General features: G+C 41.7%; 2 protein-coding genes across 3 annotated transcripts in view; one reads left to right on the forward strand and one right to left on the reverse strand.

Moving 5' to 3' along the window:
• The window catches only part of LOC124787925 (casein kinase I), a 107,622-nt gene extending 84,202 nt beyond the window's left edge, over positions 1-23,420 (reverse strand). Inside the window, exons 1-2 of one of the 2 annotated variants that reach the window (XM_047254913.1) lie at positions 23,042-23,406; positions 22,627-22,733 (exon numbers count right to left, since the gene is read on the reverse strand). In XM_047254913.1, the coding sequence (XP_047110869.1) occupies positions 22,627-22,733; positions 23,042-23,164 (230 nt within the window). In that variant the 5' untranslated portion in view covers positions 23,165-23,406. Of the gene's footprint in view, positions 1-22,626; positions 22,734-23,041 lie in introns of both variants that reach the window. The other variant, XM_047254912.1, reaches the window with a different exon arrangement.
• Positions 23,421-23,509: 89 nt separating this feature from the next.
• Positions 23,510-26,845, forward strand: part of LOC124787924 (probable isocitrate dehydrogenase [NAD] subunit beta, mitochondrial) — a 71,659-nt gene continuing 68,323 nt past the window's right edge. The window contains exons 1-2 of the mRNA XM_047254911.1: positions 23,510-23,604; positions 23,766-23,825. Coding sequence (XP_047110867.1) covers positions 23,524-23,604; positions 23,766-23,825 — 141 coding nt within the window. The 5' untranslated portion in view covers positions 23,510-23,523. The remainder of the gene's footprint in view (positions 23,605-23,765; positions 23,826-26,845) is intronic.

Raw genomic sequence — 26,845 nt, forward strand, 5'->3', positions numbered from 1 at the left:
GAAAGATAACCATTAAAGAATTTTGTGTCGTATGTCTCATTACGTATAATGCTTCAACGAAGGGTGGTATTGGTAGCACAAGCCCAGCATAGATCTCAACTTTGGTTAAAAAATATCAACGTTCGTCAGTCTTATCAAGTCCTGTCGCAATGTACGACATACGTCAGCAGCTGAGGCGTTAATACAGTCACGAGGTCGTCACGTAACAAGGCTATCGACACCACTCGACACAGCAATGTCCCTTGGCAAGGGTTTTATTAAGACAAACAACCATGCTTATCCACAAACTGTGAGTAACAGTGCAACTGTTACGCAATATCGTACACCTCCCTCCAAATCCATGCTGGCCACTGTGAAGATACGCCACAGTTACTGATACAAGATAATCTGACTTCTGACCTAAATTAGACTTTACAACAGATAGGTGGGGGCTACGACAAGTACCTTCTCCGTATACGGCAGATCAAAGCCTCTTGCCGCCTTTTTAAGAATATTCAGGAATCAGCTGTTATCTAGGAACAGTCCGATTCCGTCACCGCATTTATAATTGATTCTGCGTATCATCGAATCGATGGCGATATTTCATCTAAATATTTGTGTTCCATAACTTATTAGTGTCGTAGACACCATTAAAAATCATCTAATTAAGGTAACGGTTACGTCTGTCACAGTAGCTGTCATTTTCAGAAAACTTTCATCCACCGGAAAAAAACCGGCTACCGCTAGACAAAGCACCTTTTACTAAAAGTTACAAACATAGCTAATACACTACGGTATTGTTCGCTGCGGGGACGTTCCGATGAGGTGCATGCTTCGAGATCCTGTCCACAAGAAACCTACTAGGATAGGAAAAAGATTTCATGTTTCAAACTGCACGAAAGCGAATTTTATTCCACACAGCCGTTTGTTTGCACAGTAAAACGAAAATAAGATTGATGTCATTCTAATAAACTGGGATACATACAAGGCAAATAGAATAAAACTATAGTTCTTTCCCGGGTACGATCTGCGTTGGAATACACTCTGCAACCGCCAACACAGCTGCTGTACACCCCCAATATGCAAAATCTTGAAACGTGCAATAAATCTTACTCAAGTCGTACGAAACACTTTAATACGATGAAGCCACTTTCATTTTTAGGTAAAGTACGTGGTAAAAACTATTTCCGCCCGGCGACAGTTTCACTGCATCGTCCATAGCACATTAATCTCGGAACAACAGGCGCACATGACGTTTGTGTGCGCGATAACGGCATCGTGTTACATCGCGCAGAAGCGCCCAGCGATAGCGTTACTACTCTGAAATTTCGTTCAGAACCAGATTTCGATTTAATCGATGGTCCTCGTTTCACAGGCATACTTTCTATTTCGTCTGTTTCATGTTCTCATCCCGTGAATTGAGGCATGCAGCTTCCGCATTTAGTCACTGATTTAAACGTGAGAATGATAGTTTCCGAGACCTTGGGTCAGAATATGGGCGTACGATTTTTTTTAAAAAAACGGCCTCTTGCTATAAGGGCAGATTTTTTCTCGTTAGAAAAAATTTTTCGTTTCCACGTGTATTCCAGAGCTACAAACCACAGAACTTAAACTTGACCAGTTAGAAAGGACAGATGGTTGCTCATTATTAATTATGTATTTTCTTTTTGTCATCAGTCCCCTCGTACTTGACAATTCTCTCTGAGGATGATCGGATTTCAATGTCGTGCTCAGTTATTTCAAATTTCGGTAAAGATTTCATCATATCCGTTAGCTCTAAATATATATGTTCCACATATCACTGAGCAGTACAGAGCGGCGTGAAGTATAAAATTTGCACTATCCACCTCTAACACTGAATCTTTAAAGGAAACAATAGGCTTTCGCAAGAACGCCGCCGCCATTCAACTATTCCCATTTATGACGGACGAACGTCGTATGAAATCCCAAATGACCGAATTAGAAATAAGAAAAAGGGGTGTTGAAAAGTAACTGAACCAGCACAAAACTAGTACAATCCCAAGATTTTGGATAAAATCGCTTGTTACTCCCGTATGTAAAAAGGAAACAATGAATGCATAAAATTACAGTGCCATATCCTTGATGTTGATCTGCTTTGGCGTATTCTAAGCTAGACTACAAAATGAAGCTTCATAGAAAAAAAAAACGCTTCTGTTCAGGATTGATTTAGAAAGCATCGGTGCAACGAAACACATCTTATCCTTTACAAATGCAATTTCTGCAAATAGTGGACACAGATCAATAGTTCTTTTTTTTAATTCCTACTTTTCTCGAAAGCATGCGGCACTGCTGATTTAACGAAGGTGAACATACACAATTGGCTCTCAAATATGTACCTGGCCAGTGTGTGCGCGTATGTGTCAGATCAAGCAAAAATCCAGAGCACCCTAAAGAAATGTCAAAGATCCACTTCGCCCTAACGAAGTGTCACAGATCCACTTCTGTTTTCCGTGTACATTATGTAATAGATATGGTGAACAAAATCAGGCTGCTTATTGATTATTAAGTTTGGTTTGTGGGGCCCTCAACTGCGCGGTCATCAGCCGTACAAATTCCCAATTTTTACACAGTTTATTTTCTTTTCACATTCCAATCTAGTCACTCACAAAATAATGAAATGATGAGGACAACACAAACACCCAGTCCCCGGGCAGAGAAAATCCCCAACCCGGCCGGGAATCGAACCGGGACCCCGTGATCCAGAGGCAGCAACGCTAGCCCCTAGACCATGAGCTGCGGACAGGCTGCTTATTGATGATGCTGTTGTGTACAGGGAAGTTTCTTTTTTCAGTGGCTGCAGTGCAGTTCAAGAGATTGACACCATTTCTATTTGGTGGAATAAATGATAGACTGCTCTAATATCAAGAACTGTACACTAATAAGGATGTGTAGGAGAAACATTTCTGCCGTATTCACATATAGTATTTATGTTCTGCTGCTTGAAAGTGGCGTCGATAAAATATCGAGGAGCAATGTTTGGAAACTGAACAAGAACGTAAGTTCAATCGCAAGGAACGGCAAATGGCCCGCTACAGTTCATTGCGTGAATTCTAGGAAAGCATATCGCACCTAAAAAAGGCCACGTACAGAACGTTTCTGAAACCCATTCTTGAGTACTGCTCCTTGAGTGTTTCGGATCGTCAGTAGTTCGAATTAAAGGAAGAAATCAAAGTAATTCACATGCTACATTTGTTACCTGTAGAGTCGATTAGTAGCAGATAGTTGTAGAAATGTTCTGGTAGTTCATATGCGAATGCCTGGAGGCAAGATCTTTTCTCGAAACGCTACTGAGTAAGTTAACACAATCAGCATTTACGGTAGCAATGATACGTAAGCGTATGGCTAGTAAATCACTGTACATCTACATCGATACTCCGCAAGTCATCGTACTGTGCATGGCGGAGGGTATTCTGTTCTACTACAACAACTACTACATGCAAGCAATGAATTTTAGCGGTAGAAAAATAGATCTGCAGACATCTTCAAATGCCGGTTGTCTAAATCTTCTCAACAGTATTCCTCGACAACAATGTCCCCTTCCTTCCAGGGATTCCCATTTGAGTTCCCGAAGCATCTCTAAACAGTCGTGTGTTGTTTGAAACTACTGGCAACAAATCTACCAGCCCGCCTTTGAACTGCTTCGATGTCTTCCTTTAAATTGATCTGGTATGAACCCCCAAACAGTCTAGCAGTACACAACAATAGGTCGCACCATCGTCCTATATGTGGTCTAAAACTGGTTCAAATGGTTCTAAGCACTATAGGACTAAACATCTGAGGTCTTCAGTCTCTCACACTTAAACTACTTAGCCTAACTAACCTAAAGACATCACATACATCCACGCCCGAGGCAGGACTCGAACCTGCGAGCGTAGCAGCAGCGCGGTTCCGGACTGAAGCGCCTAGAACCGCACGGCCACAACGGGCGGCTATATGTGGTCTCCTTCACAGATAAACCACACTAACTAAAGTTTTCCCAATAAATCGAAGCCGACCATTCGCCTGCCCTACGACAGTTCTCACATGCTCGTTCCATTTGATATCGTTTTGCGACATTACACAGAGCTATTTAAACGACATGATTGTGTCAAGCTAGTAATACTGTATCCGAACATTACATGTCTGTTTTTTTCCTACTCATTCACATTAACTTGCGTTTTTCTAGATTCGGATCTAGCTACCATTCATCACATCAACTAGATATTTTGTCAAGTCATCTTGTAGCCTCCTACGGTCACTCAACTTCGACGCTTTCCTGTACATGACAACGTCATCAGCAAACAACCGCACATTGCTGGCTGTTCTGTCCGTAAATCATTTATGTACATTGAGTACAACAGCAGTCCAGTCATACTCCCCTGGGGCACTCCTGACGATAATCTGTCTCCGCTGAATACTCAAGGACAACATACCGCCTTTACAGTTTGGGAAGTCTTCACGCCACTCACCCATCTGTGACCTATTCCATGTGCTCGTACCTTCGTTAATAGCCTGCAATGGGGCACCGTGTCAAATGCTGGAATCTAGTTTTTGCCTTTCATCCACAGTTCGCAATGTATCATTTGACTGAGTGGGGGACGGGGGGTTATGGAACTAAACTGCGAGGTCATCAGTCCCACGATCCAAAAGTTATGTGCGTAAGATAGAGGCGTCCGCTAAAAGTGGGCAGATCCAGTCAGAAGGGTCAAACTATAAAGTGAGGGAGCTAAAAACACACGCAGTAGAAGCATGAATGAGTACGCCAAATTTAAACCTGAAAAAACGGTAGGATAAATAAGCGGTATCTGCATACTCCTGCTCCAGGAGGAAAGCAAAACCCTGTAAATGGAAATAAAAACTTGCACGAAGGAAACTGAGGACCAGTCCAACCATCCGTGAATCGTCTGCTAATATTAAGAACAAGGAATCAAAGGGCCAAACGAAAGAGACATTCCACAAATACATGGAATACCGTCATTCTGGTCTGGCTCCACAGTTACATTGTGATGTGGGTGGTTCGTTACGCACGAAGAAACAATGGGTGAACCTGGTATGACCAATGCACAGACGGCTGAAGACAGTGGACTCCTTCCGAAAGGAGCGGAAGGAAGAGTGAAACTGCAATAGTCTCCTTGAATGTGCGGAGTTTATTACTGAGAGCTGTAGCGCACCAGATGTCAATCGACTTTTGGGCAAGGAGAGATGTGATGTGTATCCGCATGTCTGCAACTGGAACTTTAAAGAGAATTGGGCGGGGGGATATCTGCCCCTCTACCCAAACGGTCAGCCAGTTCATTCCCTGGTGGGATGCACATATAACTTAGGACCCAGAGAAAGACTAATGAGGCGGCGGCACGGCCAAGGGCAGAGAGAGTGTCATGGATAGCAGAGACCAAAGGGTGATGAAAGTAGCATCGGTCTATAGCGTACAGTTTGCTCACTGAGTCGGTACATATTCATACAGTGTGGAAGAAGACCTGTGGACCTGTTAATGGCTAGCACCCCTGCTGCTTAACACTACATGACCCGCTTGTGAATGGTGTTCCATGCCTTATCTATCGTTTTAGAACCGCAAGTGTAGAAGACTGTAGCACCCTGGAACTATTCAGGGATGGAACGTACAAGACGCTGGAATATCATGGGAGCAACATAGATCTTACGACCATGGCATCATCCAGCGGGGAAGGGGGGGGGGGGGGGGGGAGAGAGATAAAGGCACACTGATTTTGACACAAGCAATGCTTCTAATACCATGCTCAATCGTGGACATACGCTTTTCGGTCTCAAGGAAATTTATTACATTCGAAATGAGAATATATTTAAGGATTCTGCAGCAAACCAATGTTAAGGACATTGGTCTTTAATTTTCTGGGTCCTTTCTTTCATCCTTCTTATATAGAGGAGTCACCTGCGCTTTTTTCCAGTCGCTTTGGACTTTGCGCTGGGCGAGAGATTCGCCATAAATGCAAGCTAGGTAAGGGGCCAATGCTGTAGAGGACTCTTATAACACCGAACTGGGATTCCATGCGGACCTGGTCACTTATTTGATTCCAACTCTTTCAGCTGTTTCTCTACGCCACAGATGCTTATTACCATGTCATCCGTAAGGCAGTCTTTTCGATGGTCAAATGACTGTTTGTACGTTTCTACTGCGTGGACGATTTCTTGAACGCGAAATTTATAGCCTCGGCTTCAGTTTTCCTTATCTTCAAGTGCCACACCAGACTGATAACTAACTGGATGGAAGCCTTAGACCCGTTTAGAGTTTTTACACAGCATGAAAATTTTCTTGGGTTCTCTGCCAGATCTTTTGCTACGGTATGACAGTGGTAGTAGTTTTACACTTGCCCGCATGGATCTTTTCACAGACTCAAGAATCTCTACTAACCTCTGCTTGTAGTGAAATGAAATGTCGTGTGGCTAGGGCCTCCCGTCGGGTAGACCGTTCGCCTAGTGCAAGTCTTTTGAGCTGACTTCACTTCGACGACTTGGGTGTCATTGTGATTAGGACAACACAACACCCAGTTCCTGGGCGGAGAAACTCTCCGACCCAGCCGGAAATCGAACCCGGGCCCTTTGGCATGACATTCCGTCGCGCTGACCACTCAGCTACCGGTGCGGACTGCTTGTGGTCATTCGCACTTTCTCTTTTAAACCAAGAATGCAACAAACCCTGCTTCTTCAGTATTTTCGAAATTTTGTTACCAACCATAGTTGGGTCTTCCATCCTTAATCCACTTACTAGGCACGTAACTCTCCAGACCACGATTTACAGTCTGCTTGAACTTTGCCCATAATTCCTCTACGTCCATCTCATTGGAACTTGGGGATGTCAATTCACTAACTGAGATGCTAACAACTGCTGACCTGATATTTCTAGTATAAAACCTCTCCAATCCTGCTTGGCTGATTTATTAACTTCCGTAACAATAGTTGCTATAACTGCATGACCGCTAATCCCCGTTTCTATACTGACGATATCGATAAAATCCGGCCTATTTGTAGCTACAAGGTCTACGCTATTTCCATTGCGTGTCAGCTTCCGAACTAGCTGTTCAAAACATTATCCAATAGATTACGTACATGGAGAACAAGAATGGTCCTATGACACTTCTGTAGGGCGCTCGTGACGTGCCTTTGATCTCTGGTGCACATTCGCAGTCCACGGCAAGTTAACTGGATTCTGCCTGTCTTCAGACCAGTTGCATAGTTGGGAACTTCTGATGTATTGATATGTGCCTGCGTAGGTGTCGCTGCTGCACTAATTGGATTTGATGATAGCTGCAAAGCCAACAGCAGCCACGAATTTTAATGAACCAATATGTGAATAAGATGATTTCTATAACTGAATAAATTATAAAGGTCACTGGCCTTAAGTCTACGCGACCTTCATTTCCTAATCTTACGAGGCCCCTCACATGATCCGCATTTATTGAGCAGTAATACTGACCCGTCTAGGCTAGGTACTGACGGTTTGCGCAATATAACGAAGAAGGCTGCAGAGCTTTAAAAATATTTACGTTGGCTCAATATATTGCACTGTGTAAGGGTGGTATTGCACAGTACACGGTATTGCCGAGACCAAAAGGAATTCAATTACCTCCGAATGAATTTCCGCAAATAACAATAAAATGACAAATATAAAAAGTGAGCTGGAAGATGTAGATGAAAGCACACTGTCATACTTCGAGAAACAAAATTACAGCTTGTTCAGGAAACGCCAGGTATGCGCTGAAGTCAAATGAAAACCAAACACCAGCCTCAACGTGATCATAGAACGGTTCCACTCCAAATTAATCACCGCAAACGTTAAGACGTTTATCCCACCGGGAGACGAGTCTATCAACTCCTCTTTCGCAGAACGGGGTCGGCCGCTGATTGATCCTCGACCGCACCCACTCTTGCACTTCCTCGTCCGACAAACCGACGCCCTTGCATGCCTTTTTCAGGTCGCAAATTATGTAAGAATCACACTGTGAAACATATGTGGTGCACGGAGGTTATTGCAGTGTTTCCCAACAAAACCGCCGAAGAGCGACCGTCTTCCGATTGGAAGCGAGGGGATGGGCGGTATTGTGCAACAGGATGATTCCGTCCGACCGAATTCCTGGTCCTGACTTTCGAGCGCGTCGTGCTTTCTGCAGTGTGTCTTCATAGAGTTGCGCACTGATTGTAGTTCCACGCTCGAGGAACTCTACAACAGGAAGCATCCTGCTGCACGATAGCGGCCGCCCCTATACTGCCAATCGGCTGAAAGGCTACGATTCGATGCCTTGTTTGGTAAACATTGCAACATCCTTCGTACAGCACAGATCTTTCATCGTGTGATTTACACATCTTTCGCGACCTGAAGAAAGTCATGCGTAGACGTCGGTTTCAGACGGACGAGGAAATGCAAGAGTGCGGTTGTGGATCCATTAGCGGCCGACCGCTCTACGAAATAAGAGTAGACCGTCCCTAATCCCAATGGAATAAATGTTTTAACACTTGTGGTGATTACTTTTGAGTGAAACAATTCTATGGTCCAGTTGTGGCAGACGTTCCGTTTTCATTTGACTGCTTCTTATACCTCTTTTGTCCCAACAGCAGAGGAAACCGAAGTCACGGTGTCACGAAAACACGCAGAAATATTTTATTTGTAGCAGTTTCAGAACTGAGAAATAAGATCAAGTCAGCTGTCCAATGAGCATATTTTTTTTTTTTCTTGCAGCGGTTGTCATAGTATAGATATACGATCATGTAAGTTTTCGATTAGTAATTAATAAGTAACACAGTTGATATTGCAAAGAATTACGTGAATGCCACGTGGACACGGTAAATTACACAGTTCACTTGTTTAATTTTAATTAGTTGTCGTCGTTTACGTATCATACTGCCCTGAATGAACCTCTAATCCATATTCACTGAAAGCCTCACAGACTTACTTTCGCGCAATTTCTGCTTGTATTCTGGTAGGTACGCAACTCAATCGCAATACACAAGAGTTCCATATCGTTGAGCGCAGACATGTTCGTTACAGTATTGTGCAGTCTTCACTTCGCACTTCCCAGCTGATTAATATATTATTGTTTCAAAATATGGAGCGTGTGAGGGCCTCTTTATGCTGTTCCTGAGTTCTTCCGAGGAATTTATCTGGCCTCTTTGATAATTACCATAGACTATGGAGCGTCACTGAAACTTCCTGACAACATCAAAACTGTATTCTGGATCGGCATTCGAACTGTGAACACTTATCTTCCGCGGCAATTGTCTTAACAGGTTGAGCTATTCTTGCACGATTCATACGACACTCTCAAAGCTTCAATTCTGCCAGAATCTCCTGCTCGCGATTCTATTTTCTTTCCCATTTCCGAATAGTTCCTACCTGTCGAATTAGTTATTAATGTACAAACATAGCTACTGCATGTTGCTACTTTCAACTTTATCGAGTCTCTTAACATACATTCCTTCCAGACACGTTCATTCATCCCACAGACTACTTCAATGAATCATTTAATAGATCCAAATTACATATCTTCTGGTCTAGAAGTAAATACCGTTGACCTGCACCCTCACAACTATGTCTGAACCAGTAGTTCTAAATAGTCTTCAGAACAACTGTACCGTTAGAACGTGTCACTACTGGGTCAACAGACAGCCCGAAACTGTTCAAAATTCCTTTCGACGCGAAAATATCGTTCGGCATGAATGGGTGCAAATCGGGTATCCTGTGGAGGCACTTTCGTAGACTGGAAACAGAGGACTGGGAAAAAGGGTCGTAGCGAGGTGTTGGTGAGAGTGGTCCTGATCGAAAGGAAGACTAAAGCAGTCGTCACAAAGGACGTGTTTCTGATCGCGAAGCAGGCCAGACGTGATATCCGTCGTGGTTGCTGCACCCCGTGAAACGACCTACTGCATCTCACAGAACTTGCTCTTCGTCTTGATTTGCGATCGCAACGCACTCCGGCGGCACTTCCCTGAATCTGGCGCGCTAATCACACAGTTTGTTTACGAAAATAGATGCGCATGAAATAGTTGCGTTAACACTTAGCGCTCGCCGAGGAAAGGCAGAGAAAATCTGCTAGTAAGACTCTTGACTCGTCCACGGCTTGAACTGCGAACTGCTAATTGAGGAACAGCACATACACGGAAAAATATCTAGAAACGTACTAGTAGAGGCTCTTAATGTAATTGAATCTCTTTCACATTGTCAGTTTTAAATTTAATAGAGTAAGTATAGTGTCTAACGTCAATTTCCGCGTGCATTATACCCGTATTCGTAGCGTTTACTACCATCACTCTGATGTATTTCGTCTCACAGATTTCACGATCGATTTTCGTATCGCAATTTCATTCGAATGGAACAGGAGGTATTTTCGCCATCACTGAAAATAATATTTACCGGTAAGATATAAGCATGAGGCAATTCACAAAACCAGGAGATAGTAACATATCTTTTACACAAGTTTTGCTGTGTGCAGCTTTTTCTTCTGGCAGACGCAACCACGTCAAGACTTCTGGCCACTGAGTTAACATTCCAGTCGCTGGCATATGCAACTAGAATTGCAGCAAATACATTTATAATAAACATATCGAGTAGTAGAGATCATGCTTCTATTGATTATCAATTCCCAGATCCTTTTAGAACACACACGGTGAAGAAAAACAAATTGCTAATAGCCTTAGAGAACCTGTTACCTTTCCCTTCACAGCTCACGGCACTATCAGTTACGCTACGGTTACAGCAAGACTCCAGCAGGTAAGCTTCTTGGTATATAACTGTCACCTACGTCTAAAGACTGCGTCCACAGATGTTGTGATATTTAAGTATAACGGAGTGTACCAAAAACAACACGCTTTTGATAATGAGCCATAGCATTTAAACGACATACTTTCATAGCGTTCAAGTTATAATACAAAAATCGAACGCAGGAAACCTTTCCATTTATAAAAACGGCATGTTTTCTAGAGATCTTCACAACGTGGTTTCAAACAGCTTATAATATACCACGTACGCTGTAATATAAAAACCACCAAATACGGAGCTCAACACCATACAGGTATGATTTTAATACAATATGGCGTCTCCTACGTTCTGTTTGTGACGTAGGACCTATGCCGCACCTCACTGGCGACGTTCCTCTTCACGAAGAAAGGAAATGACCTGTCAGATTCTTCCTTGCACGCTTCGCAATATAGTGTAACGTGGAATTTCACGCTGTGACGTCACCAGCTCCTCGTCCACGAACATTCACGTTTGGCGAGGTCCGCCTTAAGAATTAACCAGAAGGTGTACAAGGGCCCTTCGTGGTCAGATCTTTTGCCTACGACATGAGGCCTTTCCATCGGCTAGCGCACTATATCATTTCTAAAGTGTCTTATCCAAATGTCAAATCGTCACCACCGCACAGACGCGTCACACTGTTGTCCACACAGTTCGCTCATGTTCAACTAGTGTTCTTGCTATGTAAATTTTACGATCTAAAAGATCTGGGAGAAAAAGATGCTGAAGCACACATCCTATATGGCCTAAGGCTTTCGAGTTTTACCGATGTTGCTGACAGAATTGGATACTCATAACATACTCATTTCATCGTACTTTACCTGAAATTCCTGTCCGGAAACGGCCTTAAATTAACTCTGTACTTCATTTCGAAAAATTTTCAGCTGATTCTGTTATAAAATATTGGGGAGAGATTTGTAACGCGGAATTACTTACAGAAATGGTTGCCACCAAGTTCCATTTTCACTCACGAGCCTCCGCGCCGCTAATGACATGCAGCATACACTATCTACATCAACGTGATTTCACTGCTATTCACAATAAAGTGCCTGGCAGAGGTTTCAATGAACCACCTTCGAGCTGTCTACCGTTCCACTCACGAACGGCACGCGGGAAAAACGAGCACTTAAATTGTCTCCCCTACTTCGCGATAATAAAAAACGAGCCGCTCTTCTTTGTACCTTTTCGACGTCATCCGTCATTCCCACGTGATGCGGATCCCACACCGCACAGCAATACTCCAGAATAGGGCGGACAAGCGTGGTGTAAGCAATCTCTTTAGTAGATCCGTTACACCTTCTCCGTTCCACTCACGAACGGCACGCGGGAAAAAACGAGCACTTAAATTTTCTCCCCTACTTCGCGATAATAAAAAACGAGCCGCTCTTCTTTGTACCTTTTCGACGTCATCCGTCATTCCCACGTGATGCGGATCCCACACCGCACAGCAATACTCCAGAATAGGGCGGACAAGCGTGGTGTAAGCAATCTCTTTAGTAGATCCGTTACACCTTCTAAGTGTTCTGCCGATGAATCGCAGTCTTTGGTTTGCTCTACCCACAATATTATCTATGTGATCGTTCCAATTTAGGTTATTTGTATGCGGCGAAGTCTAATGACATAAATGATTGCAGGTGATCCGTAAGTTTAAGCATAACACCTGAGATTTCAAGCAACTATACTGACCATGTCAAAGGCCTTGCTGCAGTGGCAAAACCGATTCCCGTCAGTTACTCCACGTTTTTGCGCTGTCGGGCTTGGCTAACACTTGGATAGGTGGCCGTCGGGTCTGACGGGCGCTGTTGGCAAGCCTGGTGCACGCAGTCCTCAGGTCAACAGAGGAACTACTTGACAGAAGCAGCGGCCGGAAGGACGGTGTGCTGATCACATATCCGCATTCAGTGACACCCATAGCCTAAGGATGACACGGCGGTCGGTCAGTCCCACTGGGCCTTCCGAGGCCTGTTCTGATAGTGTATGTTGACCAGTGTGCGTTGTGCGGGCAGTGTAATTCGGTAGCGGGTTAGGTGTCCGGAGTGGTCTTCCTGGCTTGGTCAATGCGAAAATTAACATAACGCGTAAAACAATAGGATATGCCTCATTATGACAAAAGCTTCACATAACTTCCAAGGGGTCTTCACGAGCTGGAAATCTTAGATATTCTTGATACTTTTAAGACTTTTAAGGTCATTTCCCGTGTACTTCTCAAAAACACTCTAAAAAAACACTGAAGATTCATGAGCAGTGTAAAGTATACAAAGTTTCGAAAGTTTTAACTGCCGTCTGTATCTGCGTGCAAGGCGTTGGTGTATTGTAATCGCAAGGTTCTTTTACTGCTCTCGCTGCAAGCTTTTTACAAAAATGAGAAACTTCACAGAACATACTTTTTCATTAATAAATAATATTACGAATGAATTTAAAAACCATATTATTGATATTTTTTATTTACCGTAACACATTTCACATTTTTGTGCCAAATTTTAATTTATTGTGAATATTGATCTTGACGAGTCTAGGAGTTACAGATAAAATATTTTATTCCCGTTAAAAATTAAGGTAAAGCTGTCAGCCATCCGAAGGCTGGTTCGAACATGACAGTGCTTTATTAGGCACGGCGTACGAAGGTTGCCCGCCTCAGATCTCTAACTACGTTGTCAAACGTAATCTACAGTTTAATGTAGACTCCCGAGTTTTTCACATTAAATAAACATTGCTAGAGGTGGAGAAAGTGATTGGTGACAAATCACTGACTGAACTGAGATCGAACCCATGACCTTTGGATTCGTAGATTTTACCAATGAGTCACATTGAAAATGATTCAATATTTGTCTATTAACACTGACGTTTGATAATGGACACAATAAAAAAATTGAAAAGATAGCTTCTAACAAGGGAACCTCCCTATTGCACCCCCCTCAGATTTAGTTATAAGTTGGCACAGTGGATAGGCCTTGAAAAACTGAACACAGATCAATCGAGAAAACAGGAAGAAGTAGTGTGGAACTATGAAAAAAATAAGCAAAATATACAAACTGAGTAGTCCATGCGGAAGATATGTCACATCAAGGATGGTGTGAGCTCAAGAGTGCCGTGGTCCCGTCGTTAGCGTGAGCAGCTGCGGAACGAGAGGTTCTTGGTTCAAGTCTTTCCTCGAGTGAAAAGTTTATTTTCGCATAGTTATGTTCTGTCCGTTCGTTCATTGACGTCTCTGTTCACTGTAATAAGTTTAGTGCCTGTGTTTCGTGACCGCACCACAAAACGGTGCGATTAGTAGACGAAAGGACGTGCCTCTCCAATGGGAGACGAAAATATTTGATCGGAAGGTCGTAGGTCAACCGATTCCTCCACAGGAAAACACGTCTGTTATATTCTATACGACACTGGTGACGGCATGTCCGTCACATTTCAGGAATATGTTGTAGACCCACCTAACTTGTACATTTGGCGAATGGGTAAAAATATTCTTCTACCTTGCCTGACTTAGGTTTTCTTGTGGATGTGATAATCACTCACAAAAAAGTTATGAAAACATAAGAGTTTGTCACATAAACTACAACAAATGAATGCAAGTTTCACAGTGGCATAGTTTTCCCTGTGCTCTGTCAAAAAATATGTTTTTAACGTTTTCAAATTTTTCCGTGTGTAGACCGTCAAATCCTGCGTATGTCCAAGCAAATCTGACCATGTGCTCAAAATAAAAAGTTAAATATTTCACTCGAGGGCAGACTCGAACATAGGACATCACGTTCAACAGCTGCTCACGCTAACCACGGGGCCACGGCGCTCCTAAGTTTTCATTCTCATTGATGTTTCTTATCTTCAACACGGACTACTCAGTTTGTATATTTTGCTTATTTTTTCATAGTTCCACACAACTACTTCCTGTTTTATTGATTGATCTGTGGTCAGTTTTTCAAGGCCTATCCACTGTGCCAACTTATAACTAAATCTGAGGGGGGTGCGATGGGGAGGTTTCCTTGTAAGTAGACTCGAAACGGCAACCTTGCGATTACAGGAGTAAACGCTACATACGGAACCTTTTTGTTTTGAAGGAAAATCGGCATAGCTATGAGGTTGACTTTCTAAACTTTTTTATGCTTAACATCGATTCGTAATCGTCAATGTAGTTTTGCTCGCCAGTTTTTGAAAAGCTCACTGTACTTATCCAGCAAGTGGATGTTTGGGACCTGAGCTCAAATTCTGTTAAGTATGAAAAAAAGCGAAGTGGGCCACTCCGTACGATCTATTTGCAATGTGTGTGTGTAAAATTTCAAGTCGCAAGTGATATTAAAAGTTAATTTCACTGTCCAAGTGGAGTAATATACAACCTACGCTACAAAGCTTATGACGCGTGTACACGGGAAGAGCGGAGGCATCCGAAAGTGCTGACGCTAAAGAGTAACGGGCATAAATGGACTGGCGCGGCGGGGGCGGAGACGCCTAGTGGCCCCGACCAGGCACGGCGAGGCGAGGCCGGCGGAGAAAGGCCGCGTGTGCCCCGCGCGACGACAAAGCGGGGCGGGGCGCGGCGGTGGCGGCCAGAAATGCACGCGGCTGCCAGCTGACGGCGCGCCAGCTCCTTCGCGCGCCTATACAGGCTACTTCCTACACACAATGGCCGCCATCGAAACTACCAACCAGCTAATGTGAGCACTATTCCGGCTGCGCAATAGAAAGGAATATGCGCAACTTGGCTTGAAAGGTTGCGAAATACTACTGAGAGGTTCAGAAACTTTAAAAATATATTGCGCAATACATGAAATGTTGTGACGTCTGTGGGCCTTATTGTGCAATATCCTCCCATCTCTCTCACGAGATTTCCTTAAGTACAGACAATGAGCTCGGCTAACGAGCTTCCTTCCGATTCTTAAACGTTATGTTTTGCTTTTTTTGGTGTTCTGAGTACAGAGGCGTGGAAAAAATTAAAAAAGCGTTCACTATAGAAACATAGAATACTTTACCAGATGTACGGTGTGTCAAGTGAATGGGTGTATGACAAAAGACTTAAACGAAAGTTAGCTGAAAAGAAAAAAATAACATTTATAGAAAAGGGATAAGGGCTCCAGTGGAATTTCCTGTAATGTACAGTAGGCACTTAACTACGAACACACACAAGGGTGTGGTGAATGTCTTCGTCACTCAACCTTAACTTTCCATATGCATCTTTCTACAGGTCAATTTTTATCTTCATTTTTTTCTTCAAATGATAAGCAGCCCAAGTACTACATCAACAGCATCCAAATGCGTACTTATTGCATCTAGGGACGTATGGTTCTATAGCACTGACCTAAGGAGTGCTAAAGTCTTCCAAAACAAACCCGTGTTATTGAGGCCTGATGGACACGTCTCCCAAAAAGCAACCTGACAGCTATTGTACAAGTTTTTGCACGTCATTTTAAATTGTGTGTGTTAAATACGCTGATGACTGAAAACTATCTTAAGACAGCATGAGCGTATACTAGGTTTGAGTGAATTGAGTGGCATAATTCCCTCTAGTTTTGTGGTGTATAGAGAAATGGTGTTCAGTTTTTACTACAAAGGGTTATTAGTCAATATCCACTAAATGTTCTGCCTTTCTTCAAACTGATACTGAAATGACACTGGTCTGTGCGGCCGAGCAAGGTAACAACTAAGTTTATGACTATAATTTTCTGGACTGAGGTGAGGGGCACTACACCTACCACCCTGGCTCTGAGCACTATGGGATTCAACTGCTGTGGTCATAAGTCCCCTAGAACTTAGAACTACTTAAACCTAACTAACCTAAGGACATCACACACATCCATGCCCGAGGCAGGATTCAAACCTGCGACCGTAGCGGTCACGCAGTTCCAGACTGTTGCACCTAGAACCACACAGCCACCCCCTCTCCCTCTCTCTGGGTATAGCCATGCAAGACAGTATGTCTTTGCACACAAACAATATTTCAGTTACATGGTAATACAAATGCAGATCAACAAAATGCAACTTCAAATTATTCGATCACAATATAGCTTTGTCTGCAGACATTTACATCAAACTATAAACGGGAGATGGGACACTTCTATGGTCACTAATAGATCTTCTGGGAAAATCACAGTGCCAATGGACTGCAAACCTGGCACTCAAACTGATATACATACTACAGACATTGAATATTAATTCAGTTCGACAGTGGCAGTAAGGATTTTTAAGCTATTAATTTTCACACTAATTACTGCTACCACCATTAAGGTGGGGGTGGGGTGGAGGAGTAAAACTTGCACCACTATCAAGAGAATTGTAGTGCCTTCATTTGTTCTTAATGGTGTGTATGAAGCGAAACTCTACGCCAAAACTGTCGTTATAATGTGATGACGTGGACACACTCAGGAATTGGAGAGGAGTTCAGATGTCTATCAGGATGTCCTATACAGGACGAGTCGATGGGGGAGAGGTACATGCTTTGAAGGGTTATAGTGACTAAAAAATCTTTATATGGATATATACCCTACTCCGAATGACTTCTGAGGTCCAACATGTTAAAGGTACATTGTTATTCATTTGATGTATTACACAACGTAGCAGAAATCAAGATGAACAGTTTCATAGAGGACACTTGTCTACCAAGTTACAAAGCAACCTCAAACTGACAGATCCTATAAAAACTACCTAAGATACAGCACAAGTGCATCAAACAATTTTCAATATTTTTGTGCTCTCTTCGTTCAAACTATTAGGACTAGAGAAAAAAATCAATAGGACATTTTTTGCAGTAAATTTAATGTTGTTAAATTCTGTACTGCAAACATGTTTTTGCTGGAGGGGGTAGTTTTCAAGGTATTCAATAAAAACACGCCAAAGTGATATTAAATGTGTTCCATCTCAGAAATCATTCCAAATAAGGCATATATCGATATGAAGTTCTTTGTTCAGGAACACTTGAACCTTTCCTCCTGACTCACCCTGTATATACCACCAGCTTTAGGTAGTAGCCATAAAAAGTTGTTTAATCTGAGTATATTTCACCCTACCTTTCACTTTATGTTCATATTTGAATAAATAATAATTCCCAAATGCAGCATAAGGATTTTGAGTTATTTATGTCAATGTGTGGCCAATAACCCATGTTGCCACATGGCGTTCTCACAGTTTCTTTGTTATCACTGTACTGCGAGGGGGGCATAAGGGTTAGCAACATGTTTCTATGCATTAGAATAGGGGAATGCCAATGTCAGACCTTTTTCAGTTGTATTCGCTCTGGTCATTTTTAGTTGCAGATCTGTCACAAGGACTACATGAAACCACAAACAGCCAAATGCAATAAATTTGGAGGATGAAGCCTCCACATAACTGACTTTTGGCAAAAGTGGCATCCAAATACCAGGAGACAGATTTATCCCTCAAGATGTGGCTCTAATGCTGCAAAACTAGCTGGATCATAAATATTTATCATAGAACTGAAGCAGTCTTTTTCTTCATGATACAATTGTATCTGTTAATATAGATGGTTCTTGGTTGGTTTAATGTGCTCTGCTAGTAGCACTGTCTTGTTGCATGAGCAAACACCGTGTCTCTGTGATACCCAGTGCTTCATTTCCATTGGTGCAAACATACTACTGATCATTGGAAATTATTAGATATGGTTGGCTGAAAAACTTTTAGCATGAGTTATTACTGTATGGCAGGTTTAATGTGCCTATATTTTATAGTTTTATGTCACTTATGGATATAAAACACATCTTAAGTAAAACTATCACACCCTAGACATGCACATAAAAATTCAACAAAAATCTGCTCTTTCACAATAAGTAATATTTCAATGCAACTGCTGAACACTGTGAGACAAGTTTCGCAAATAACAATGGAAAGCGAAAATCTTATCAAGGTGACAAAATATTATTTTCAAGGGTACTTGTTACTTTGCAAGTTGAGAATTTTCTTTCCCTTGTTGTCGGTAAAGAACTTTAGTGAACTATCCAACTGAGATCATAATGCTGCTGATGGTAGAGACAGCACAATTAGTAAGTCTTTTAACTGAACTTTTTCTGTATGACAAAGAGAGCAATGGGTCATGTACAGATTTCAATATTTCTCATTCTTCGCCACAAGAATCTAACACCCACTTCATTTTATGACCCCAATGACCCAACAGCTTAATGAGAATGCAATCTTCTGAATTCCCTTCAAACTTCCTGTTCACCTTATCGTTAATAAACCACACTTTTCTGATCTCATAACAAACGATGAGCTACTTCAAACTTTATTTATTCCTTAGTACAAGATGAAAACTTTATTGATGACTATCATCTGGAATGTGATAGTGTGCCATTTTGAGGTTTCACGTTGAAGTTGCTGCCTAACTGCATTTCTGACACAGTGTGAACAGACGCTTCTGCAAAGAATATAAGCACACCCAAATCAGCAAAGCTTCTCTCTCGAGGCCGACTCGTTTGAGTGCAATCAGTGAAGTGTTTAAAATACACAAGTAAGTACCATGAAACTACTGTTTTATTTCCTCTAGTTTGTATCAGTCAGGCAATGATCATGCAGCTAGTTATCTCTATAAGCTTGAGCAGTAGAGGAACCAGAATGGGTGGAAAAAGATACCATTGACTATGTCTGTTCATCACTAGTCTGTTGAATGTCATCATTGAAGAACTGAACAAAACACACTGTTTCATTAATTATCAGATTACCTACCAGTGCTGCATAAATTTATTAAATGCTTCAACAATATTCAAATCAGATGTGTTAAAATGGCAATGGTCTAACTGTGGTGGGTAATTATTCAAAAGTAGATGAATGTGAACTATCAGACAACAGTTAATTTCCTACAAATGTGAATTTATATTTTATCTTTCACTTTAAGCCATCTTGGATGAAAGGAAGGAAGGTCAGAGATTAACACGTAAGAAATTGGGCTATTTTGAGGGAGAGGGGGGGGTTGCATGTTCGAAAGAATGAATCTTTATAGCATTAGTGTTAAATATCTTTGTGGCAAACCACGGAAGAATTACTAAAACAGTTTATCGGCTATTTGAAAACATTTCTTCCAAATCTGTACTTGTCTTTAACACTATCCAAGTCTACTTGGAAGCACATGTGAAGTGGACAATTATAGTTAAGCACAGTTGCTGTATCTATAAAAAGAGAATGGATTTAGATCTGGAGGGATCTCATGCAAAACAACCCTTCTTCAATAAGAAACCTTTGCAGCCTATGTTTCCACAAACTTTCTGCTGCTACACAGGAAACACCACCCTTAGCTGCTGAGACTGATGACTGGGTGAGCAAGTACAGAAAAAATGTGATGTGGTAACAAACAATGAATTATGCCTGCCACACTGGCAACAAATCAATGATTTGTTGGAGAGAGCATGAGATGTACAGTAGGTTTTTAAAATTATATGGCACTGCTTCATTCCAAGCAAAGAAAATATGAAGTGGCATTGATGATATGTTAAATCTACTCAATGCACACAAAGTGGTAAAAATTTGTAAAATTTAACCTTAGTAATATTTCAAAAGCAAAAACACAAACACTACCACCATTGACCAAACGTCTGGCTCAGTGAGATAGTGCCAGATCAAAAATACGAACATCTTTGGTTCGATCCCATCGTGTTCCTGGGATTTTTTCTGTCACTTATTGCTTCTTTCCCCTCTGGCACTGACTTTTTAAAGCAAAAAATGGAAAGTCATCACAGTTTGGAGACTGTGTTAGACCTAAGTTCCTCCTAAAACTGGCTCAGGAAGTAAGTTCACTGGTCACAGAAGGCAACGCTATGGCAAAGATAACAGCTCCAACAAGACCATACATAGTAGACGATATTAATCTTCAAAATAATCTTTGCGTTGATGGCAGCCTTATGTTTAGTGACTTCAAATATTTTCTAATATAAATTTTGCTTTTCTGGTAGAAATTCAAAGTTTTTATGTATAAAATTTTTGCTACAAGGCATCAATGAGAATAAGCATAACTGTGACAGACTACAGGCAGTTCAGGTTCATTAATAAGAATAATTTTTCCAAATATATAAAAAACTGTCTTATTACATGGTTGTTTCCACGACTAGTTATGTCCCTCCCTCTGCCCTATAACAAATATGACACTATTAGACTCAGTGAAAATTTAAGAATATTGACTACATATGTAAGTATGCACATATGACAGAACTCTTCTACACCCCAAGGAAGGCCAGCACAACACAGTCATATCTTTAATCTTGTATGTTGTATTATCAGAGAGTACAAATAGAATAATTTTAAAGAAATGAAGACTAATGTGGAATCTTTCATATTTATACAGCACATTTCATATTTCCCGTAACTGTACCATTTTATAAGAAACATTTTAATTCCTTTATAACAGAATAATAATGGCACAAAAAACAGATAATATACTCCTTATGATACCTCAAAAGCACTGCGTAATACATAATTCAGCAGGCTTTTGCTTCTTTTTTGCCATATAAATCCAAGAATCTTTTGGTAATACACACTATATATAAAATACTGAGGTCTGTTAAGTGGTTATTTAGCAAGACTACATAGAAAGCATCTTATTGGATTCATCAATGAAGCTTCATAGTACACAGAATGAAACAAATGTAGTACAGAAAAGTACTGATGCCAGTAAGTAGCCACACTGTTAAAATGACAAATGGAGAAAGGTGAGTAGTTGGGCACAGTGTAAAATTACTTTGACAATGAGGTCATTAATGACTGAGGTTATTAAAAGAGAGCATCCCAGTAATAGCCTCAAATGACAAACTACAGGAAACCTATACCAATGCAGGCAGATGGCGGTTTTAATCTTGGGTTTAAACAAATACAAATGCTACACTTCAACTGTGGAAACACATTCTTCAATAACAAAATTGAAAGAGCAAGCAACTCGCAAATAAACAGCAGCTTGAATCAACTACATGTAAACAAAGTCCTGATATCAAACTTCTGTGCAATTTTTATGAATACTGAGATTGGCAGAATCATTACAATTCTGTGCAGCAAATTCGACAATTATGCAAGTAATGTAAATATTTGCACTAGAAATTTAAGTGCCTAATACAAATGACAGCATTTACTGAGGGAGAGTAATATAGGCTACACTTTTCCAAGTAGTTGCGGCAGATAAAGTAATTTTCCCCAAACAGAATTAATAACAGTATCTCACTAAAAAGTATTAAACAACTTGAGTTTCACTCTTTCACTGTGTTCAAACTACTTCACTGCACAAAATTTCCTACATGACTAGGGAACATCCTTTGTTGACAAAGTAAAGATTGAGTTAAATAATAAAAAAATAATTCATTTTTAATATGTGTAATTCATAAAATTATACATATATTTACAACTCACGGTAGGTAAGAGTTTATTTCTGACAGATGTGAAGGAGCTCACAACTTTTCAATGCTTTCTCAATGTGATATAATCCATGTCTAATAATATCCAAGGGAAAACTGTATAATTAGTTTTGTAAACATTCTGTTAGTGTTACACTTTATCAAAAAATGAAGCACTATAAATATGAAACATGTAATCTCTACAAATTTTAGAGAGCTTATGCAGACACCATGAAAGTGCGACTCAATATCCCATTTTGAGTTTCCTATTTAGATCTAATTAAACATTTTAAACTAATCAAATTTTAATCGGGGTACTTATCCAAGTATCTTACCCTCATCAACTTCCAAACTGCCTAATATCTTCTGATACTCCACTTAAATTTCATGTCATTAACAGTGCTTAAAAGCGACCACCCAACGCAGACGCTTCTTCTTAAGTTAACGTAGCGACTCAATCGTTTCGCAGACTTCGACAGAATTTAACTAACAGTATATAAGAACAAATTGTCATACCTGAGAAACTATAAATTTGATTCAATACACTGAAGTACTGTAAAATTACGCTCTATAACGTACCGTATATGTGGTATTCCGACGCCACCGTTCAGGACCTTGTATAATTTGCTTTCGTACAGCAACTGAGGATGTCTGGCCCTGACGTTTTCCAATTTTACGGCCACTTCCTACAAACGAGGTTAACGCAATTAACAACAAGCATCAATATATAATGGCTTTTAAGACACCTACTTACACACAGTATGCACAATGTATGGATTACTAGTTTTGTGACATTACGCTAAACACTTATTCTGAATCATATGTTGTTCTTTCATCTATAAGTGAAGCCTCTGATGATGGCTGCCAGTAACTTACAGACCTTCGAATGAAGATCTTTACAAATACTAAGTCTGTTCTAGTTTTACTTCACAAACGCACTGACAGAGCTTCAGCTCAATTTGCGTAGTTTCTAGCACAAAATAACTGACTTTACCTCGCCATTTGTAATGTTGATGCCCAGATAAATGTCACCAAACGAACCACTGCCGATTTTTCGCACTAACCGATATTTTCCGCCAACGATGAATTCCTTTGCCGTAGCACATGGGTTTGCCATTTTTATGTTTATTAAGTATTTAAGTAGGGAATTTAGTGAGGCAAAATAACAAAATTAAATCAATAATCACACACACTACCACTGCCACCTACACGCCGACATCTCTCTCCGAGTTACTGACGTAACAAAGCGAAGCAATGCACCATGGTCACTCTCTCCAGAGTCAATTAAATTCTACTTTACAAATACTATTTGGACTACACCGAGAATTAGCTAATGCTCTCATGAACAATTAAAATAAATTCCTGTATCTCCGAGAATAACCGGGCCTGTAATGAAGCTTGATTGAATACTCCGATAAGAGAATATATTGACTAGCTACCTCTCTGAAACAAAACCCTTGCGAATTATTTTGTAAAATGTTTCTAAAGAGGGCGCAGAAGCTCTTCTGCTGTAAAATGGCGTTGCTGAGACCGGCTGTGGCGAAGATAATTTCCAAGGTCAGATATCAAATGAGTGAGTTGGTCAAAGATGACCACAGATTTAATATATTCTGCTCTTTGTTTTGCAAATTATGACATACAAGACGACATTGAGATCATTGGATGTTTTATGTATTTGAATGCGAAGTTTAACTACACAACTAGTTTCGCATTTTCAGGCGCAGCAAGTAGCAGTTCCAGTTCGAAATATTCACGTCACCGGTTCGTGTTCAGCATTAGTAAGTATACATCGTCAGCTCTATTACTGAGTAAAGTTCCCGTTAAGCATGGGTTACGGTAAAGTTGTCTGAAGATTAGTCTCACTAGTATTCTGCATAACATTTTTTTCGGTCAGCGTTGCGATTTGGATGTTGCTAGTTGTGGCACTGTTAAATCCAGATGACAGGTATATTCGGTCCGCATTGTGTGTGTGTTTTTTGACTCTTTGTGAGACGCCTGACTGCAAAAGTCACTGCATTGTTCCTGATTTAGTTTCTGTAATAGCTGTGTCTTTGACCGTATAGTGTAATCATATTTGTGTGTTGTCAGGCCAGTGGCACTTCATAGCTTTATGATTTTTTGATAAATTATTCCTTTGCTGTGTAAAGAACAAATTCTGCTTATACTTACCTCTTTACTTTTTCTGCCCTTTCAGAAACTCTCATTTTATTCTTGAGGGGTTTAATATACTATTATCCTTATTTCTAATATTTACAGTTTTGTCGTTTAAAGTGCAATATTTGTTTTTGTTAGAACAAAGGGATATTCTCGTACTGTAAGAAGTAGAACTGTAAAGGTAAAGTCCTACGGTGAATTAGAGAAGTCATTAAGACATAGAGCTCTCCCCGATGTCAAGCTTGATTTTGAGAACCATAGTGCTTTACTAACAAACTTTTACTAATTACGCATAGGAATAACAAGTATTTCATGAGATGACAAATACATTTCAGCTTGGTGATGTGGAGACAGGGCCAGCTAGAGAATATCTTTCACCAAAAGTGATTTATTATTTGGTGCACCCCTCCCCCTTTCCTTTGTACACTTTCACTCATGTCAGTTTTCGCTACTGATTGTGATTCACACTGTAAACAGATCTTACAAATTGGCAACTATGATGTCACAAAGTAAATCATGTAAACTATAATCCAATTACTTCAATATATATATATTACTCCTATGGGGATAACTGTGGGAATTAGGGGGTTTTGGGTGGCAGCAAATAAACAACACTCCTAATAGTAAATACATAGCAAAATGAACACCTGTGCTAAATATACTTGTAACTGAATCCACAAAAATGTGGCCTCTAAAGTTTCCCTTGATATATATAGCTCATACTCTAACAAAAGTACATGTTGCTCCAAAAACCAACATTGAAAACTTCACTTGAGCTCTATGGTTCAAACATAGCCCATTATTGTGGCCTGGTGAGTCACTAGTCTACCATTGCCACCAGTACATGCATCTGCAGTTGGTGGGTTGCCGTACTCCTGGCGTCCTCTGCAGAAGTCAGCCTGCACAAGGCATTCCCAATGCTAGATGATCATGCTTACAAAAATTTCTGTACCACACCAGCAACCTGCCAAACTCTGTGCACTAGGGCTGTTGATAAAGTACCGATATTTTTTCCAAAAAATATTGATATACACTCCTGGAAATGGAAAAAAGAACACATTGACACCGGTGTGTCAGACCCACCATACTTGCTCCGGACACTGCGAGAGGGCTGTACAAGCAATGATCACACGCACGGCACAGCGGACACACCAGGAACCGCGGTGTTGGCCGTCGAATGGCGCTAGCTGCGCAGCATTTGTGCACCGCCGCCATCAGTGTCAGCCAGTTTGCCGTGGCATACGGAGCTCCATCGCAGTCTTTAACACTGGTAGCATGCCACGACAGCGTGGACATGAACCGTATGTGCAGTTGACGGACTTTGAGCGAGGGCGTATAGTGGGCATGTGGGAGGCCGGGTGGACGTACCGCCGAATTGCTCAACACGTGGGGCGTGAGGTCTCCACAGTACATCGATGTTGTCGCCAGTGGTCGGCGGAAGGTGCACGTGCCCGTCGACCTGGGACCGGACCACAGCGACGCACGGATGCACGCCAAGACCGTAGGATCCTACGCAGTGCCGTAGGGGACCGCACCGCCACTTCCCAGCAAATTAGGGACACTGTTGCTCCTGGGGTATCGGCGAGGACCATTCGCAACCGTCTCCATGAAGCTGGGCTATGGTCCCGCACACCGTTAGGCTGTCTTCCGCTCACGCCACAACATCGTGCAGCCCGCCTCCAGTGGTGTCGCGACAGGCGTGAATGGAGGGACGAATGGAGACGTGTCGTCTTCAGCGATGAGAGTCGCTTCTGCCTTGGTGCCAATGATGGTCGTATGCGTGTTTGGCGCCGTGCAGGTGAGCGCCACAATCAGGACTGCATACGACCGAGGCACATAGGGCCAACACCCGGCATCATGGTGTGGGGAGCGATCTCCTACACTGGCCGTACACCACTGGTGATCGTCGAGGGGACACTGAATAGTGCACGGTACATCCAAACCGTCATCGAACCCATCGTTCTACCATTCCTAGACCGGCAAGGGAACTTGCTGTTCCAACAGGACAATGCACGTCCGCATGTATCCCGTGCCACCCAACGTGCTCTAGAAGGTGTAAGTCAACTACCCTGGCCAGCAAGATCTCCGGATCTGTACCCCATTGAGCATGTTTGGGACTGGATGAAGCGTCGTCTCACGCGGTCTGCACGTCCAGCACGAACGCAGGTCCAACTGAGGCGCCAGGTGGAAATGACATGGCAAGCCGTTCCACAGGACTACATCCAGCATCTCTACGATCGTCTCCATGGGAGAATAGCAGCCTGCATTGCTGCGAAAGGTGGATATACACTGTACTAGTGCCGACATTGTGCATGCTCTGTTGCCTGTGTCTATGTGCCTGTGGTTTTGTCAGTGTGATCATGTGATGTATCTGACCCCAGGAATGTGTCAATAAAGTTTCCCCTTCCTGGGACAATGAATTCACGGTGTTCTTATTTCAATTTCCAGGAGTGTATATATTAGTGAGCTATTTTTCCGGAAATACAGAAGCGTCCCATCTCACCCGTCTTCTTTGACCCATGATGTCACAAATATGGTGGAAACGACCATAAATGACAATTCCTATGGCGGATATAAAATCGTTACATACATGTCATAAAGATGAAAATACAGCGAAAAACACACACACACGTTTCACAAAAAG

The sequence above is a fragment of the Schistocerca piceifrons genome, chromosome 3 (assembly GCF_021461385.2).
Source record: "Schistocerca piceifrons isolate TAMUIC-IGC-003096 chromosome 3, iqSchPice1.1, whole genome shotgun sequence".
In the NCBI taxonomy this organism is placed as follows: Eukaryota; Metazoa; Arthropoda; class Insecta; order Orthoptera; family Acrididae; genus Schistocerca; species Schistocerca piceifrons.